Below are 18,317 nucleotides of genomic sequence, written 5' to 3'. Positions count from 1 at the left end.
GTTTACTTACTTGATTATTATTACACCAAGCTATCTTATATATTAATTGAGGCTATTGTGAAAGGTGTTGTTATGCTAATTTCTCAGTCCGTTTGCCATTTGTATATAGAAGGGTTACTGATTTTTGTGTTTTTTAAAATCTTGATAATTTTGCTTAAAGGTTTATTAGCTGTAAGAGTTTTCTAGTGGAATTTTTAGGTCACTTATGTATATAATCCTATCATCTGCAAATAAATGTACTTTGATTTCTTCCTTTCCAATTTTCATTGCCTTCATCTTTATCTCTTTATTACTATAACAAAAAGTTCAAGTATTATATTTAATAGATATGAAAGATAGTGGGCAGCTTTGTTTTGTTGATGATTTTAGTGGAATTGCTTTGGAATTTCTCCATTTATGTTGCTGCCTTAATAATATGTTTTCAAAATTTAACAACTTAAAATATAAAAGGGATAGTGGATATATATTTAAACTTTATTTGACTTTTTAAAAACACATTTTGAGCACATTTTTCCCCACCAAACTCCTCCCAGAGATATCATGGTCAGTCCAAACTACATAGTGAAATCCTATATCAAAAAAGAAAAAGAATGAAATTCTGATATATGTAATACATGGGCAAGTTTTAAAGCATCATGATGAATGGCATAGACTAGAGACAAAAAAGATATTTTAAAATTATACAGGGCTAACTCACAGAAAGAAAGTAAGGTGGAAGATCATGGAGTTAGCATCAGGGTTCTTCTAAGGATGATGGAAAAATGTGAAGAAATGCTGGTGATGAACACATAACATGGGCATATTCTTAATGATCTGAATTTTACACTGAACAGGATCAGTGTGTATTTTATGATACATATTTACCATACTAGAAAAAATGAAGATTATTTTATATTCTCATGATAATATTAAAATCAAATTAAAATAATAAAATATAAACATGTATAAAATATGATTTACAAATTAAGTTGTATGTATAGGCTACTTACTGATTGCTTTTGTTACTATGAGAATATTTTAATAGAGTGATAATCATACAGGACTGGGGAACTTAAAAACAATGCTTTTATTATAGAATTTTATGTTTAAATTTCATAAATATCTCTATTGGATCACATCATTGGCTTAGTAAGCACACATTCTATATCATAACCACTGTATCTTAAATGGAGTTAATGACAAGAAATGTGGAGGCATTAGTAATTTCAACAATATCTTTAATGCATGTAACCATGATTAACACACTAAACAAATTCTAATTGGGGGATAATGAGATGTCTCATAAGAATGACAGTCAGTTTTCTCATTCCTAAGACCCATATAAAGCCTGGCCAACCATCGATGACTATCTGTAATCCCAGCACACAGAGATATAGACATAGAATCCACAGTGAGAGCTGGCATTTAGACTAGCAAGAACATGTTACATGTTAGGTTCAGAAGAAAGAGACACTGTATATAAATTTGGAAGCAATAGAAGAAGATACCAGAGGGCACTTCAGCCCTTCAAATGCATCTGTAGACTTGTGCACTAGCACCTACACATGCAAGCCAATGCACAAACATGATGTAGACATACAAACATACCACACATCTCCTCAGCTTTTCTTGATGGTACACATCAGGGGAAATGTCTGGATAAACTGTAGTGTTAAAAGATATTCCTCTACTTACTGCAGGACAACATCCTGATAGGCACATTGTAAACTAATGAAATTAGATATCTAAGACTCATTTCAAATTTCTAAGTACAGGACATCACAGCTTGGCACACAATGGAACACTCATTGTTCTTCCTACAGCCTGGATACCTGTATTAGAGTCATGTCACTTATATCTACTCCAGTCCTCTCTTCAAAGTAAGCATATGGTTAACATACATAACGGTACACCGCCACTTAAGGTCAGTAAGATATAAGTTAAATTTTGCTAAGTGAAGCTTCATACAGATTTTTATTTCTAAAGGTCTTCTGGAGAGAAATGGAAACTCATGGTGTATGAGAAAGATTGCTCTGGTAGCGTTCCAAACTGTGCAGTCACTAAGCAAGTGCTACGAATACACAGATTTAGAACCATATTTTGTATCTATTGCACAATTATTTCTAGCCACATAATGATTACTAATACCAAGAAGAAACGAATCACAAAACACATTACTCCTGTAAGCCATCATGGCCAATACATATGAGTTGTGGAAAGTTTACCTAATTCCTTTCATGTGTACAAAATGTAATTGATCTTTATGCTACAAGAGATATCTGAGACATTAAAGCAGAACTTGTCAGGAAATTATCTTTTTAGCAGTAAATAATTACTTGCTGCTTGATTTGGAGGATTATCCCTTTCTTTTTTAATGGATAGCTAGTAATTTTTTGTCTCAATTGTGTTTTATTTTAACTTAAATTTTTACTTGCCAAGCAAATTTTTAAGCTTTACAGTTCACAATCTGTTTTATTCATAAATTTTAAACACAAACAAAAGAACTTTAGTGGATGGGTATACCCATCCCAACATTTAAACAGGAAGCTAAAAATAAACATGACAGGGAAGCAACTGTGAAGATGAAATTTCTGGATTCAATTGTGTATTTTTAACAAAATAGAATATAGTAAGTTAAAACAAAGAACATTATCTTTAAGTTAGACAAGGTAAACGAAAGTACGGAAAAAAACACTCGAGAAAGCACACAAGAATCAGAGACCCACTTATTCACACAGGCAGGAATCCTGTAAAAGTATATACACAGAAGAGCTGATACAGACATGTGTAGACCCTCTGCTTGTTGCTTCAATCTCTGTGAGTTTATTTGAGCTTTGTTATTTGAGTTGATTTAGCGTGTCTTGTTCTCCTAGTGTCCTCTATTCCTTCTAACACACACATTTTTTCTACTTCCATAATAGGAACACAGGTAAAGGTTTTATGTAGGCCCCAGCTCTACCTTATCATGTTTAATGAGTTTTGCAAGTATTCTTTTTAGCAATGATGCCTTGATATCAGTTTTTGGATAGGAATCTATAGTCTTGACAGGAGCATTGGTTTGAGGGGGATTTCAATGGGACCCCTTTGGCCAATAACTCAATTGGATCTAACCTACTTCCAGACTGGAAGCTTTGGTAACAAGAAATGGCCAATTGAAGATCCATCTTCTTCATTATTTGGAGACTTCATTAGGATCACATTTATACATTTTAAGAAGCTTTTACTGCATTAGAATTCCCTTCTTCCCCTCTAATGCTCTTCTAGCTGTCTCTACTTGTATTCCCTCACTCAGCCCCATCTCCTCTCCTATACCACATATGATACCCCCATTCATGACCCATCCTTGGCCCCAAATCTATTGTATTTCCCTGTCCAATTGAGATCTATGGTTTCCCCCACATCCCATTCCTTTTCTTTGTGACTAACATCTTTGGATCAACAGATTGTAGTTCTAATCATTTGCCTGCAAATTTCATGATGTCCATTTCTTAAGAGTTGAGTAACGTGCCAATGTGTAAATTTATCACATGTTCTTTACCCACTCTTTTGGTGAGGGATATTTTATTGTTTGCAGTTTCTGGCTATTAGGAATACAGCAGAAAGAACATGTTTGATCAATTGTCCTTGTGGTAGGATGAAACATCCTTTGGGTATTTGCCCAATAGTGGTATAGCTAGATATTGATGTAGATTAATTCCCATTTCTCCAAGGAACCACCATAGTGACTCTTCTTGTGTCTACTCCCACAGCAATGTAGGTGTGTTCTTCTAGCTCTCCTTGTAAGATTAGTTTTTCAGTTAAAGTGAACTAAATAGTTATTGGAAAAATAAGCATAATTATATAAAAATATTGATTGTATTCTTTATATAAATATATGTATGTATATATACTTTGTTACAAATGAATGCTTACTCACTTCTTGTTATGTACTCATAGGTGTACCCTTAAGAGTTTTACTAATCTTATTGTCTCAAAACAATATAAGACAATCATAATACCCAGAGATTTTTACCAGAGACATTTTTCACTTTGTTGGGGATGAAACAGTACTAGATAGTACTATTGAAGAATCTGCTTAAACAAGTTATATCTTTGAGAAACATTGGTGGCACGGGTGCAGCATATGTTAAAGGATACAATGAACCTTAAAAGATAGCCTTTGATGGATAAATTTTCATTTGCATGTTGGTGTTGGGGCACATTACTAAATAAGACTAACTTTTATATTTAAACTACATAATTTCTTGACTTGAGTGTGGACATTTACTTTTTTGCTTATGTGTTTCTTTCTATCTCTTTTTAGGCTGTACTTTGGAGGTATAAATTTTCTCAGCTTAAAGGCTCATCAGATGATGGCAAAAGCAAAATCAAATTTTTGTTTCAGAATCCAGATACGAAACAGATTGAAGCAAAGGTAAACACCAGAAACCCTCATATAATACATCTTCAATTATGTCAGGGTCACTAAGACACAATGGGGAGAAACTTTCAGACCAACATATGCAAATGTTCTTTGCTTACTTTGAAATATCCCTGTAATCCTCAAGTAGTTTTACTTTAAGGCTAGCAACAGCTTTTCATTGAAAGGCATTACTTCAGAAAAATTAAAATCAATTGATTCTGGTCTGAGTCTTAATCTTGTATGAACTACAATTCTGTGTGACTAAAATAACATGCTAAGAGCTGAAGGATTCTCCATTTTAAAATACTTTTAAAAACTAGCTGCTACATAGTCATCCATCAATTTTAAATGTGAATACAAATTCCCCTCCAAAAATGGTTTTAATGAAATCTTGAGTAATTGCTATGTAATTATGACTTAAAGAAAGTGAATTATTAAATAACTTTTCATATTGCCTTATATAATATTTCAGCATTCAGGAATACGTTAATGATGTTGTTAACTAAATAGAAGTCTAAACACATTTATATCTATAAGTATTTATTTTGCAAAAATTTAAAATGCAACTTATTTGCACTACCCTACTAAGAGTTCACAGTAGTACTGTTTGACTTTAACTAAATCATAAAAACATTATTCCTCTGTAGAAGAAAGAATAAAGTAACATAATGAAAATTTAATCCTGTGACACAGAATCCCAATGCACATTTTTGTCTATGAAATAAAATCACCACAATTTATTTTGTAATCATTTATCTAAACTCAGGGTTATTCTAAGGCTGACTTTCAAAGCTTTCCTGAACTTAGTTCTGTATGACATTCTATGCAGTCTATATTCTGACCAGAAGCATTCCTTTAACCTGCTTTGCTTTTAACGTGTGACCCTACTTTGTCTTATATATCTGCCCATGCCTTTTTTTCTAGCTTTTCTCTTTTATGTTTGCATCCTCCTGGAGAGCTGCTTCCTTCATTTATATTTGTCTTGGTTGAAGTAATTATGGTCTTCTCTGCCATGCACTTATTCCCTTTTCTTCACATCTACAAAGCATAGATGTAACCACATTCATGCATTGCATTTGATCCTTATCAGGTTAGAAAAATGTCTCATTCACTGTCTTTTCTTATGGCTTATAGTTTTCAGACCCTTACTCTGGTGTTCCCTACTCTCTGCATAGTCCTCGCCTTTGTTTCTTGCTCTGTATTTTCTTCCTAGATACCAGTGACACACCATTGTGCTGATAGTTATACTAATCTTACAATGACTTTCAGTGTTTCTATAAATGCATATTAATGTACAATTTATTTATGAAAGTTTTGGATGTATTTCTTAAGTTTTTAAAGTACAGCATATATTCTAATGTGAGTGAGCTTTTGAGAGCTATATAGTATTTGATTTTTAGTTGTTATCTTTCTATTACCTTTTAATGATCTAACAAAAACTTACCAAATGAGACAGAATTGTAAAGTTAATCTAATAATTGCTGCTCAGTTTTATTCCTCAACTGACTGTTATTTATTACATGTGCAGCAATGAAGACATAACAAATTCGACTCACTTTCTTGTGCATTGGTTACTTGTCATCTCTAAAATATTATTAATATCTCTTTGTTCTCAAACATAATTGTTTGCAAATGATTTGCAATTGTTTGCAAATGACTGCATACTTGGTTGCAAATTATTCTGAAACACATACAAGCCATTGTGGAACCAGAGAAAGAAAAGCTGAAATTAATGTGAAATTCTTTAACATCAAAGGATTAAATGAAAATAGCATTTCTACACACAAATCCTGCAGGGTCTCCCAGGAATGCTGATACACCTTAAAATCATAGAAAAGACCACCACAACTGCTCTAATACCTGGCCCAAGTGGGACCCACCCAGAGCCCACAGGAACTGTAGAGCAGCCTGGGACAGGATACTTCCACTTTCCATTTGTGCTCAAAGCTGACACTGTTCCACAGCTCTTCACACACAAATCTCACCCAGAGAAAGCTGGTTTTCTAGGAGTGCTGACATGTCTAAGATCACATTCTCTCATGAGGGACAAGCTATAGTCAGAGACAACAAGACCAACTAACACCAGAGATAACCACATGGTGAGAGGCAATTGTAAGAACATAAATAATAGAAACCAAGGCTAATTGGGACAAGCTATAATCAGAGACAACAAGACCAACTAACACCAGAGATAACCACATGGTGAGAGGCAATTGTAAGAACATAAATAATAGAAACCAAGGCTAATTGGCATCATCAGAACCCAGTTTTACCACTACAGCTAGCCCTGGATACACCAACACACTGGAAAAGTAGATTCAGATTTAAAATCACAACTCATAATGATGATAGAGGACTTTAAGAAGGACATAAATAAGTCTCTTAAAGAAACACAGGAGACCACAGGTAACCAGGTAAAAGAACTCAAAGAGAAAACATAAAACCCCTTAAAGTATTACAGGAAGACACAACCAAACAGGTGAAGGAATTGAACAAATCCATTCAGGGTCTAAAAAATGGAAACAGAAACAACAACAACAAAAAAATAACAAAAAGAGACAACCCTGGAGTTAGAAAACCTAGGAAAGAGATAGGCGTCATAGATGCAAGCATCTCCAACAGAATACAAGAGATAGAAGAAATAACCTCAGGGGCAATAGAAAATATTGACACAAAGAAAATGCATAATTCAAAAAGCTCCTAACCCAAAACATTTAGGAAATTCAGGAAACAATGAAAGAACAAAACCTAAGGATAATAGGTATAGAAGAGAGTGAAGATACCCAACTCAAAGGGTTAGTAAATATCTTCAACAAAATTGTAGAAGAAAACTTCCCTAAATTAAAGAAAGAGATGCCCATAAACATACAAGAAGCTTACAGAACCTCAAGTAGATTGGACTAGAAAAGAAATTCCTCCCATCACATAAGAATCAAAACACCAAACCCACAAAACAAAAAATATTAAAAGCAGAAAATATTAAAAGCAGGAAAGGGAAACCAATCAGAATTATACCAGACTTCTCATCAAACACTCTAAAAGCCAGACGATCCTGGGCAGATGTCATAAAGACCCTAAGACAACACAAATTCCAGCCCAGACTATGATACTCAGCAAAACTCTCAATTACTACAGATGGAGAAACCAAGATAGTCAATGACAAAACCAAATTTAAACAAATATTAAACAATTTTTCCACAAATCCAGCCCTACAAAGGATAATCTATGAAAAACACCAACACAAGAAAGGAAAATACACTTCCCCCCAAAACAAGAAACTAATCTCACAACAAATCCAAAAGAAGGGAACTTCATAGTCATAATTCTACCTCTAACAACAAAAATAACAGGAAGCAACAATCACTGATCCTTAAAATCTCTTAACATCAATGGATTCATTTCCCAATAAAAAGCCATAAACTAACAAACTGAATACATAAACAGGATTGAGCATTTTGCTGCACACAGGAAACCCACCTCAGTAACAAAGACAGATACTACCTCAGACTATAGTGCTGGGAAAAATTTCCAAGCCAATGGTCCCAAGAAATAAGCTGGAGTAGCCATTCTAATATCAAATGAAATTGACTTTCAGCCTAAAGTTATCAAAAGAAAAAAAAAAAAACCTACCTAGATGAACTCTCAGTTCTGAACACTTATGCTCCAAATGGAAGGGCACAAACATTCATAAAAGAAACTTTACTAAGGCTCAAAGCACAAATTACACCCCACACAATAATAGTAGGAGACTTTAACACTCCACTCTCACCAATGCAAACAGAAACTAAACAGAGACACTGTAAAACTAACAGAAGTCATGAATCAAATGGACTTAACAGATATCTACAGAATATTTCACCCTAAAATAAAAGAATATATATTCTTCTCAGCACCTCACCTTCTCCAAAATTAACCATATAATCCAACACAAAACAAGCCTCAACCAATCCAAGAAGATTGACACAATCCCATGCATTCTATTGGATCACCACAGACTAAGGCTGCTCTTCAACAACAACAAAAACCAACCAAACAAAAAACCAACTGAAAGTCCACATACACATGGAAGCCAGACAATTATCTACTTCACGATAAGTTGGTCAGTGAGGAAATATAGAAAGAAACTAAAGATTTCTTTTTTTTTTTTTTTAGAATTTAATGAAAATGAAGGCACAACATACCCAAACTTATGGGACACAATGAAAGCAGTGTTAAGAGGAAAATCCATAGCTCTGAATGCTTCCTTGAAAAATTTGAAGATCATATACACTAGTAGTTTAACAACAAATCTGAAAGCTCTAGAACAAAATGAAGCAAATATGCCCAAGAGGAGTAGAAGCAGGAAATAATCAAACTCAGGGTTTAAATCAACCAAATAGAAACAAAGAGAACTATACAAAGAACCAAGAGCTGTTTCTTTGAGAAAATCAACAAGACAGATAAACCCTTAACCAGACTAACCAGAAAGCATAGAGACAGTATCCAAATTAACAAAACCAGAAATGAAAAGGGAGACATAACAACAGAAACTGAAGAAATAAAAAGAAATTATCAAATCCTACTACAAAAGCCTGTACTCAACAAAACTTGAAAATCTGGAAGAAATGAATGATTTTCAAGAGAGATACCAAGTACCAGAGTTAAATCAGGATGAGGTAAACCATCTAAATAGTCTGATAACCCCTAAGACAATATAAGCAATCATTAAAAGTCCCCTAACCAAAAAATCCCCAGGGCCAGATATTTTTAGTGCATAAATCTTCCAGACCTTCAAAGAAAAGCTAATACCATACTTCTCAAACTATTTCATAAAATAAGAACAGAAGGAACACTACCCAGTACATTCTATGATGCCACAGTTATATTGATACCTAAACCACACAAGCACCCAAGAAAGAAGGAGAAGTTCAGACCAATTTCCCTCATGAATGTTGATGCAAAAATACTCAATAAAATGCTTGCAAACTGAATCTAAGTATGCGTCAAAATAATCATTTGCCATGAACAAGTAGGCTTCATACCAGGGATGTAGGTATGGTTCAACATATGGAAATCCATCAACATAATCCACTATATAAACAAACTCAAAGAAAAAAACCACATGATCATCTCATTAGATGCTGAAAAAAGGCCTTTGAGAATATACAACATGCCTTCATGCTGAAAGTATTGGAGAGATCAGATACTCAAGGTCCATACCTTAATATAATAAAAGCAGTATACAGCAAGCCAATATTGAGCATCAAAGATAATGGAGAGAAACTTGAATTAATCTAGCCAGAAGAGTTAGGAAGCAAAGGAGTTCAAAGGGATAGAAACTGGAAAAGAGGAAGTCAAGATATCACCAATAATATGACATGGGATGATATGAGATGACATGATAATGTATATAAGTGACCCAAAAAATCCACAAGAGAACTCCTATAGCTGATAAACAACTTCAACAAAGTGGCTGGATATAAACTTAGCTCAAACACATAAGTAGCCTTTCTCTATTAAAGGGTAAACAGACTGAGGAAGAAAGTAGTGAAATAACACCTTTAAAATAATCACAAATAATATGAAACTTGGTGTGACTCTAACCAAGCAAGTGAAAGATCCGTATGACAAGAACTTCAAATCTCTGAAGAAAGAAATTGAAGACCTCAGAAGATGGAAAGATCTTTCGTGCTCATGGATTGGCAGGATTAACATAGTAAAAAATGGCCATCTTACCAAAATCAATCTACAGATTCAATGCAATCCCCATCAAAATTCTAACTCAATTATTCAGAGATAGAAATAGCAGTTCTCAAGTTTATCTGAAAAACAAAAAATCCAGAATATCAAAAACCATCCTCAGCAATAAAAGAACTTCTGAGGGAATCATCCTTTCTGACCTCAAGCTATACTACACAGCAATAGTGATAAAAAAAAATGCATGGTATTGGTACAGAGACAGGCAGATAGATCAATGGTATAGAATTGAAGACTCATAAATGAACCCACACACTTTTCATCACTTTATCTTTAACAAAAGATCCAAAATCAGCAAGTGAAAAAGAGACATAATTTTCAACAAATAATGCTGGTTCAACTGGAGGTGAGCATGTAGAAGAATGCAAAGTTGATCAGTTCTTTTCTCCTTGGGCAAAGACCAAGTCCAAGTAGATCAAGGACTTCAACATAAAAACAGATAGGATAAATCTAACAGAAGAAAAAGTAGGAAAGAACCTTGAACACATTGGCACAGGGGCAAAATTTCCTGAACAGAACACCAATGACCTGTGCTCTAAGATCTTGACCAACCTTGCATCTGATAGAGGGCTAACATCCAAAATATACAAGGAACTCAAGAAGATTTACTCCAGAGAACCAAATAACTCTATTAAAAATGGGGTACAGGGCTAAACAGAGGAATCTCAAATGGCTGAGAAGCACTTAAAGAAATGTTCAACATTTCTTGGTCATCAGAGAAATGCAAATCAAAACGGTCCTGAGATTCCACCTCACACCAGTCAGAATGGCTAAGATCAAAAACTCAGGTGACAGCAGATACTGGTTAGGATGTGGAGAAAGAGGAACAGTCCCCCATTGTTGGTGGGCTTGCAAGCTGGTACAACCACTGTGGAAATCAATCTGGTGATTCCTCAGATAATTGGACATAGTTATAACTGAAGACCCAGCTTATAACTCACTTGACATATACCCAAAAGATGATCCAACAACATATAACAAGTGCAAATGATCCACTATGTTCATAGCAGGCTTATTTATAATAACCAGAATGTAATAACAGCCCAGATGTCCCTCAACAGGGGAGTGGATACAGAAAGTGTGGTCCATTTACACAATGGAGCACTACTCAACTATTAAAAACAATGACTTTATGAAATTCTTAGGCAAATGGATGGATCTAGAAAATATCATCCTGGGTGAGGTAATCTAGTCACAAAAGAACACACATGGTTTACTAACTGATAAGTGAATATTATCCAAAAAGAAGCTTGGGATACTCAAGATACAATTGAAAACTAAGAAGAAAGAAGACCACAACAAACTGTGGATGCTACAGTCCTACTCAGAAGGGGGAAGAAAATAATCTCGGGAAGTAGAGAGAAAATGGGATCTGGGGTGGAAAGAGCAGTGGGAGGTAAAAATAGGGGCCAGTTCAGACATGGAAGGAGATGGGTGAGAAGTACAGAGGGTTAGGAATTTGAAAGGAAGAGAATAGTAGTCAGGGAGGGGGAACTGGGTGTAGGCACTAGAAAGTCAAATGCCAGAGACCCAAGGGTTCCCCAGGACCCAACAACATGGACATTAGCTGAAATACCCAACAAAAAGGAGATACAACCTGTAGAGGCTATATCCAGTAGATAGTCATGGCCTCTTGTTGAGGGATGGAGTTACCCATCCACCTCAAAAATATTAATCCAGAATTCCTCCTGTCAAAAGGAAGTGCAGAGACAAAGAGTGGAGCACAGACTGAAGGAAAGGCCATCTAGAGACTACTCCAACTAGGGATCCATCCCATATGCAGGCACCAAACCCAGACACTATTGCTGATGCCAATAAGCACTTGTTGACAGGAGACTGTTATAGCTGTCCCCTGAAAGGCTCTGCCAGATCCTGACCAATACAGATGTGGATGCATGCAGACAATCATTGGACTGAGTGCAAAGACTCCAATGGTCAAGTTAGGTGAAGGACTCAAGGAGCTGAAGGAGTTTTGCAACTGCATACGAAGAACAATTCTATTTACCAAGTAGACCCCTCCAAAGCTCCCAGAGCCTAAACCACCAACCAAAGTGTACACATGAGGGAACCCATGGCTACATCTGGATATGTATGATACATATGATGAATATGTACATCTGGATATGATAGAAGATTGCCTTATTGGGCATCACTGGGAAGTGAGCCCCTTAGCCCTGTGGAGGCTCAATGATCCAGGATAGGGGAATGCTAGAGCACTGAGGCAGAGTGAGTGCCTCATAGAGGCAGGGGGAGAGGGAAAGAATAGGGAGTTTGTGAAGGAGAAACTGGGAAGGAGGATAACATTTGAAATTCCATTTGAAATAAAATAACCAATTAAAAATGATAAAAAAATGAAAATAGCATTTCTGCTGAGAATACTAAAATTATCAAGTAGGATTCATCAAGTACACCAGCAGAGTGGTAGGCTGCTATTCAGTAACTCTGTAGTGTTGAGAGTCTGGACTGGAAACACACAGTAACTGTGTGTTTCCACAACCCCTCTAACTGCAAGGGCAGTGCTGTGGACACAACTGCGTGGGCACATTTTCATTTTCTCAGGTATAAAGATCTGTAATTAAAAATGATGAGACCACCTGTTTAAGATAAAGCAAACAAGCAAAACTGTGGATTGGACTCTTGGCCATTGAAAGATTTTATATTTCCATTTGTAGTGTTGGGAAGGTGTTTCTCCTAGTCTTTGCATGCAACATAAGCCAACACTACATTTTATTATAGTTTGTTTTCCTCATTATAATCTTAAATGGCATTTCTCCAGTTGTTTTTAACATGAGCAATGTCTGTTGCTTCTATTTCACAATTCTATTGTTTTTGATAAAAGGTTTTATTGGTTTTGCCCATTTCTATAATACACTATTTCACTCATTGTTCTCATTGTCCTTCCATCTCAGGAATATAGTCTGTTTATGCTTACTTGTGTTTCTTTTAGTTTCTTCCATTATACTTAAATGATTTGTGTATAGATCTTTTATCTCCACAGTTAAATTTATGCCCAATTACTTTTTTCTTTTTTTTATTATTTTCTTTATTTACATGTAATTTTCTCCTTTCCCAGTTTTCCCTACAAAAAACAAACAAACAATCAAACAAAAACAACAAGAAAAAAAACCCTGTTGCCTCCCCCTCCCATGCTTGCCACCCCACCCTCTCCCACTTCTTGGCCCTGGCATTCCCCTACACTGGGGCACAGAACCTTCACAGGGCTGAGTTCCTCTCCTCCTATTGATGATCGAATTTGCAATCCTCTACTATACACATGTGGACAGAACAATCAGACCCACCATGTGCAGTCCTTGGTTGGTGGTTGAGACCCTGAGAGCTCTGAGGGTGCTAGTTAGTTCTTAAAAGGGGGAACAAAATACCCACAGAAGGAGTTGCAGAGATTAACTATGGAGCAGAGACTGAAGGAAGGACAAACCAGCCTAAATATAGCTATCTTCTGAGAGGCTCTGACAGTACCTGACTAATACAGATGTAGAGGCTCACAGCCATCCATTGAACTGAGTACACGGTCCCCATTGAAGGAGTTAGAGAAAGGACCTATGGAGCATAAGGGGGGTTGCAGCCCCTTATGCCTAATTACTTTTTTAAAAACTATTGTAAATGGAAGCAATTTCTCCATTTTTTTTTACAGAATTATGTTGATATATAAGAAACTCCTGAATTTTCTACTGTATGTAATTCTTGCTCTACAGGATATCAGTGGAGGCTTCTTAATACAGCAGCATCATTTCCTCATTGACTTTCTATATTGGTGATAAAATTGAGTTGAATTCTTTGCTCATTTGTAACTGCTTTGTTCATTTTATTACTCTTCTTTTTCTGACTGAACAATTCTTTATAAATACTACCTTTAGATTCTAAGTATTCAGAAATGTATATTATAGGTTTTTATCTAATTCTGTGGGAACAAGAGAATATAATCTATATTTGTATTTTCTGAAACACTATGTAATTTCATTACTAATATAAGTAATGTTTCCTTTTTGCTGAGGAAATGGATTCATTCAACTTGACAAGGGATGCACTGATACATAGTTCTTCTTTCTCTTGATATTTAATGCCAGACTAGCACATTTTAAAACCACAAAATCAATCATAGCAAGACATTGCTGATAAACACAGTTACATAAATGTCCAATAGAATACCAAACAATTCAATAGCATAAGAAAGAATCACCACTTGATTAAGTCAGATATAGGGATTTTTCCTTTAAGTTAATTTAAGCACATTAGATAATAAGAAACAAAACCCCATGGCCATATATCATTAGGGATTGAAATATCACAAAGTCAACATTCTTTCATAATAAGATCTCTCAATCAATTTCTTACTGAAGGTGTACATTTCAACACAATGTAAAACAAAGGTGACAGGCTAGCAGCTAACACCCTGGTCAATAGGAACAGCTGAAATCACTAAGACCACAACTAAGGCAGCCATGTTCATATGCAGCAGCTGCTTCCTGCCAAAACAGTTATTCAAAACAAAGACATAAAGACATTCAGATAGTGCAAGAAGGTGAATTTATAGTGATATGACCTTATGTGAAAGGAAATCCTAAAGACCTTACTTACCAAAGCCTTCTAGAGCACAATCACATGCAGTAAAGTAAGACATTAAATCAGTTGACAAAAATGAATAGTTTACTATATATTAATAGAAATCTGTGAAAAAATTAAGAAAATACTTCCATTTCCTTTAAAATGTTAATGTGGGATGTAAAATATCTGTGAAAGGAACACTAAAGTATAATGAAAGAAACTGAGGAAGACACAAATAAGCATAACTATAGTTTACATACTGTGATGAATGAGTTAATATTGTTAAAATATTATTATAAACAAAATACAAAGAATGTATATGCTGTCAACAAAAATAATGACTACCATAATTACAGAAAGGAAAAGAAGAGACAATCTCTTCAAGCCAATTAGAATTCAAACAAATAGAATAAATCTGAAGGTTTGAAGGAGCCAAGACAGACTTGAGCCCAGATAGTAAAGCCAAAATTATACTCTGCCTGGCTACAGTTACAAAGCCATAGGGACTGGGCAGTACATACCACCAAAAAAATACAAATTAGTTGACCATTTCAGTGGAGTAATTGCATAAGAAAGAATTCACGCATTAAGAGTCAGTTGAATTTTGACCAAGATGTCAATACTAAGAGATAGAAAAAAAAAAAAACAGCCAGTAAATATTTGGAAAATAGTAGTTACTTGCCAGAGTATGAAATTTTTATCTTAAGTCAAAATGGATTAAATTCTTAAATTTAAGATAAAGAAACTATAAAATTATAGAAGAAGCCTATAGGATATGTTTTATGCAATTATTTTTACATTTCACCTCAAAAGATAATCCAATATGAGCAAAATCAAATAAATTAAATGATATCAAACTAAAGTGCTCTGCACAGCAAAGAAAATGAAGAATGAAAAGGCAGGCTACACAATGGCAGAGCCTGATTACAAGCTCTGTATGTGAGAAAGGATTCATTCAAAGCATATAAAGAATTCAGAAAGCAAACAGCAAAACCCATAAATTAATGCAAAGACAAAGAAAAATGGATGGTTTTCACAAAAAGGGGGGGCATAAAAATACAAAGAGTTATGTAAAGACAGTGCTCTAATTGTCTCATGTCTAAATTTGCTAAAGGTGAATGACATGACACTTGACAAATGACTATTATGAAAAATGACTGAATCTAAATGTCACAGAAGATATGATGGTGATAATATATAAAATATGAGTATGGATAATTTAAAATCATTATGTTTATATCTACATGCTTGTTACAATATAATAGATAAGTTAGTTATGAAATAAACCTAAATATCCTCCAGTCAATTCATAGATAAAAAATGTGTGTGGACACTTTTGTGAACATTTTGATAGAGCAACATTTGAACATACAGAGAAAGAAGTGCTGTTCACAACAGAAAGGCAGCAACTGTATAAAATACTACTCATACATACAATACAAAATAATGTAATGGCAAAAAAAAACCAGAATATTGTAATCATATAAGCTAGGGAGTAAGGCTGTGAGAGGATCCTCACTGGTACTGTTTCAGCAAGAGATGGCAAACAAGTCTATGGGCTTGTTTTTAGATCTATGCTGAACTTAGCAATGAAAAGCAAATGCTTTATCAGTTATTTCTATGACAGAAGTATTTGCTTTCTGGTGTGCATCTATTGGTATGTATGGTTCTCAAGAATCTACTTTTGAAACATGTAAAACATACAAAAGGCCCAGTAAATTTGTCACAGTGCTGTCTCTCTGTTTTTGGAAGTTGAGCGTCTCACTGTGAGTCTTATTTTTAGAATGCCTATCTGTTTGTTGTGTATATCCTATGGGATTATCTCTAACTTTTATTTGTGGAAGAGAATTGGCAAAAGAACACTACGCCACTTTCCTGGAACTAGAAATCAATCTTGCTTTGAAGTACCATTAACACTAATTCTAAAACACATGCCAATTCAGTTGCATGTTTCTACTCCTCATCACTGTACTGCAATAGCCACAGAGAGTTTAACAAGGAGAACATAAATCTTATTAGGAAAGATTGTTTTTTAAGATACTGTATGAAATCTCTGTATTCCTAAAATTCAGTTACCAAGATAGCAAGAATCATTTCTTGTGACAAGGGGAAAAATGAATGCAGATAAAGCTCATTGGTTTGTAGCCTGTGACCAGTATCTCCAGGTCCACACATGCTATCAGTTTGAGAAAAAAATTACAAACCATTGGAGCAATAAGTAGGTATAGATGTTTTAGATATACATATAGATATAGATAAAGATATATCACATATAGTAAGATATAGAAATAGAAGGTTCTGTATTCATAGGATTATGAGTTTGACTAATTTATAATAAACAAATATATTGACCTTACTTCTGAAGTCTGGGAAGTCCATAAGCATGGTATGGACATCTCGTATGATATAGCTTTTTGCTATATCATAATATTATAAATATCCAACAAAACATACATGAACAGAGGCTGGGCAAGGAGGAAAGAGGGGTGGGAAGAAAAGAAAGGAGAATAAACAGAGAAAAATAGAGACAGCAAAGATCAGAGATCGATTCAGAGAATGAGCTCTTTAATAATGAAATCCCAGGAGCTCAGGGACTCTTATGGGAGAATGGGAGGGAGGATTGAGAACAGTTTTGTGGAAAGTTTGTGGAAGAATTGATGGACCTTCTGGGGATAGGAATTCCCCAAGAAGACTAGCAGTCTCAACTAACCTGGACACTTGAGGTCTCTCAGAGACTGAACCACCAACCAATGAGCATACATGGCCTGGAACTAGTCCTCCTGCACGTATGTAGCATACATGCAGTTTGATCTTCATCTGTTTTCCCCAACAACTGGAGTAGGGGCTGTTCCTAAACCTGTGACCTGAGTGTGGATCCTGTTGCCCTAACAGAGCAGCCTTGGATGGTCTCAGTGGGAGAGGATATACCAAGTGCTACAATGACTTGATGTCCCAGGGAAGGGTGATACCGGGTGTTGGGGGAGTTCTCCCTTCTCAGAGGAAGGGAGGGACTGTGTGAGGGTTGGACTGCGATTGGGATGTGGAGTGAATATATAAGTTAATTAATAAAATATTAAAGTTACTCAAGATAGCAGTGGGTCTTCATGACATAATCACTTCTTACCAGTTCTTTTCCATCACAGAAACAACTAAATTTTATTACAATTCTTGTAGAAGAACTCATTAAAATAATAGTGTTATGATATACTTCTAAGGTAATGACCATTCTTAAGAACTAAAATATAATGGAAACAAATGAGTAGAAGAGAATAAGGGCAGAGCTGTGATTTAGAAGGTGGATTTGAGTGCAGAGGTCAGCATAAATTTTATTTGGATTTGAAAGTTAGTGAACCTGATCTTTCCCTACCTCTTAATCTGGAAGTGGCTTTTAACAAAACAAATTTAACAATATATTTGTATGTTCTCAAGTCAAATGAATTCTAAATGATGTCATTCATAAATATGAAGAAAGCATCTTTTGTTCAAAACATTGATCAATTGACTTATGTATCATTGAATTAGAAGCAGTGAATAGTAGTTAAAAGATTGTGAAAAGCCAGGCAGTGGTGGCACACGCCTTTAATCCCAGCACTTGGGAAGGCAGAGGCAGGTAGATTTCTGAGTTTGAGGCCAGCCT

The 18,317-nt window shown here is 35.1% G+C and overlaps 1 protein-coding gene across 11 annotated transcripts in view; it reads left to right on the top strand.

Annotated features, from left to right (window-relative positions):
• The window catches only part of Sntg1 (syntrophin gamma 1), a 713,733-nt gene that overhangs the window by 687,979 nt on the left and 7,437 nt on the right, over nucleotides 1-18,317 (top strand). For 10 of the 11 annotated variants that reach the window (XM_031366794.1, XM_031366792.1, XM_031366795.1 and 7 more), the window contains one exon: nucleotides 4,283-4,393. In XM_031366794.1, coding sequence (XP_031222654.1) covers nucleotides 4,283-4,393 — 111 coding nt within the window. Of the gene's footprint in view, nucleotides 1-4,282; nucleotides 4,394-8,533; nucleotides 8,736-18,317 lie in introns of those variants that run through there. The other variant, XM_031366798.1, reaches the window with a different exon arrangement.

Source organism: Mastomys coucha, unplaced genomic scaffold (assembly GCF_008632895.1).
Source record: "Mastomys coucha isolate ucsf_1 unplaced genomic scaffold, UCSF_Mcou_1 pScaffold14, whole genome shotgun sequence".
Taxonomy (NCBI): Eukaryota; Metazoa; Chordata; class Mammalia; order Rodentia; family Muridae; genus Mastomys; species Mastomys coucha.
Note: the sequence above shows the minus strand (reverse complement) of the source record. Positions and strands in the feature narration are given on the sequence as shown.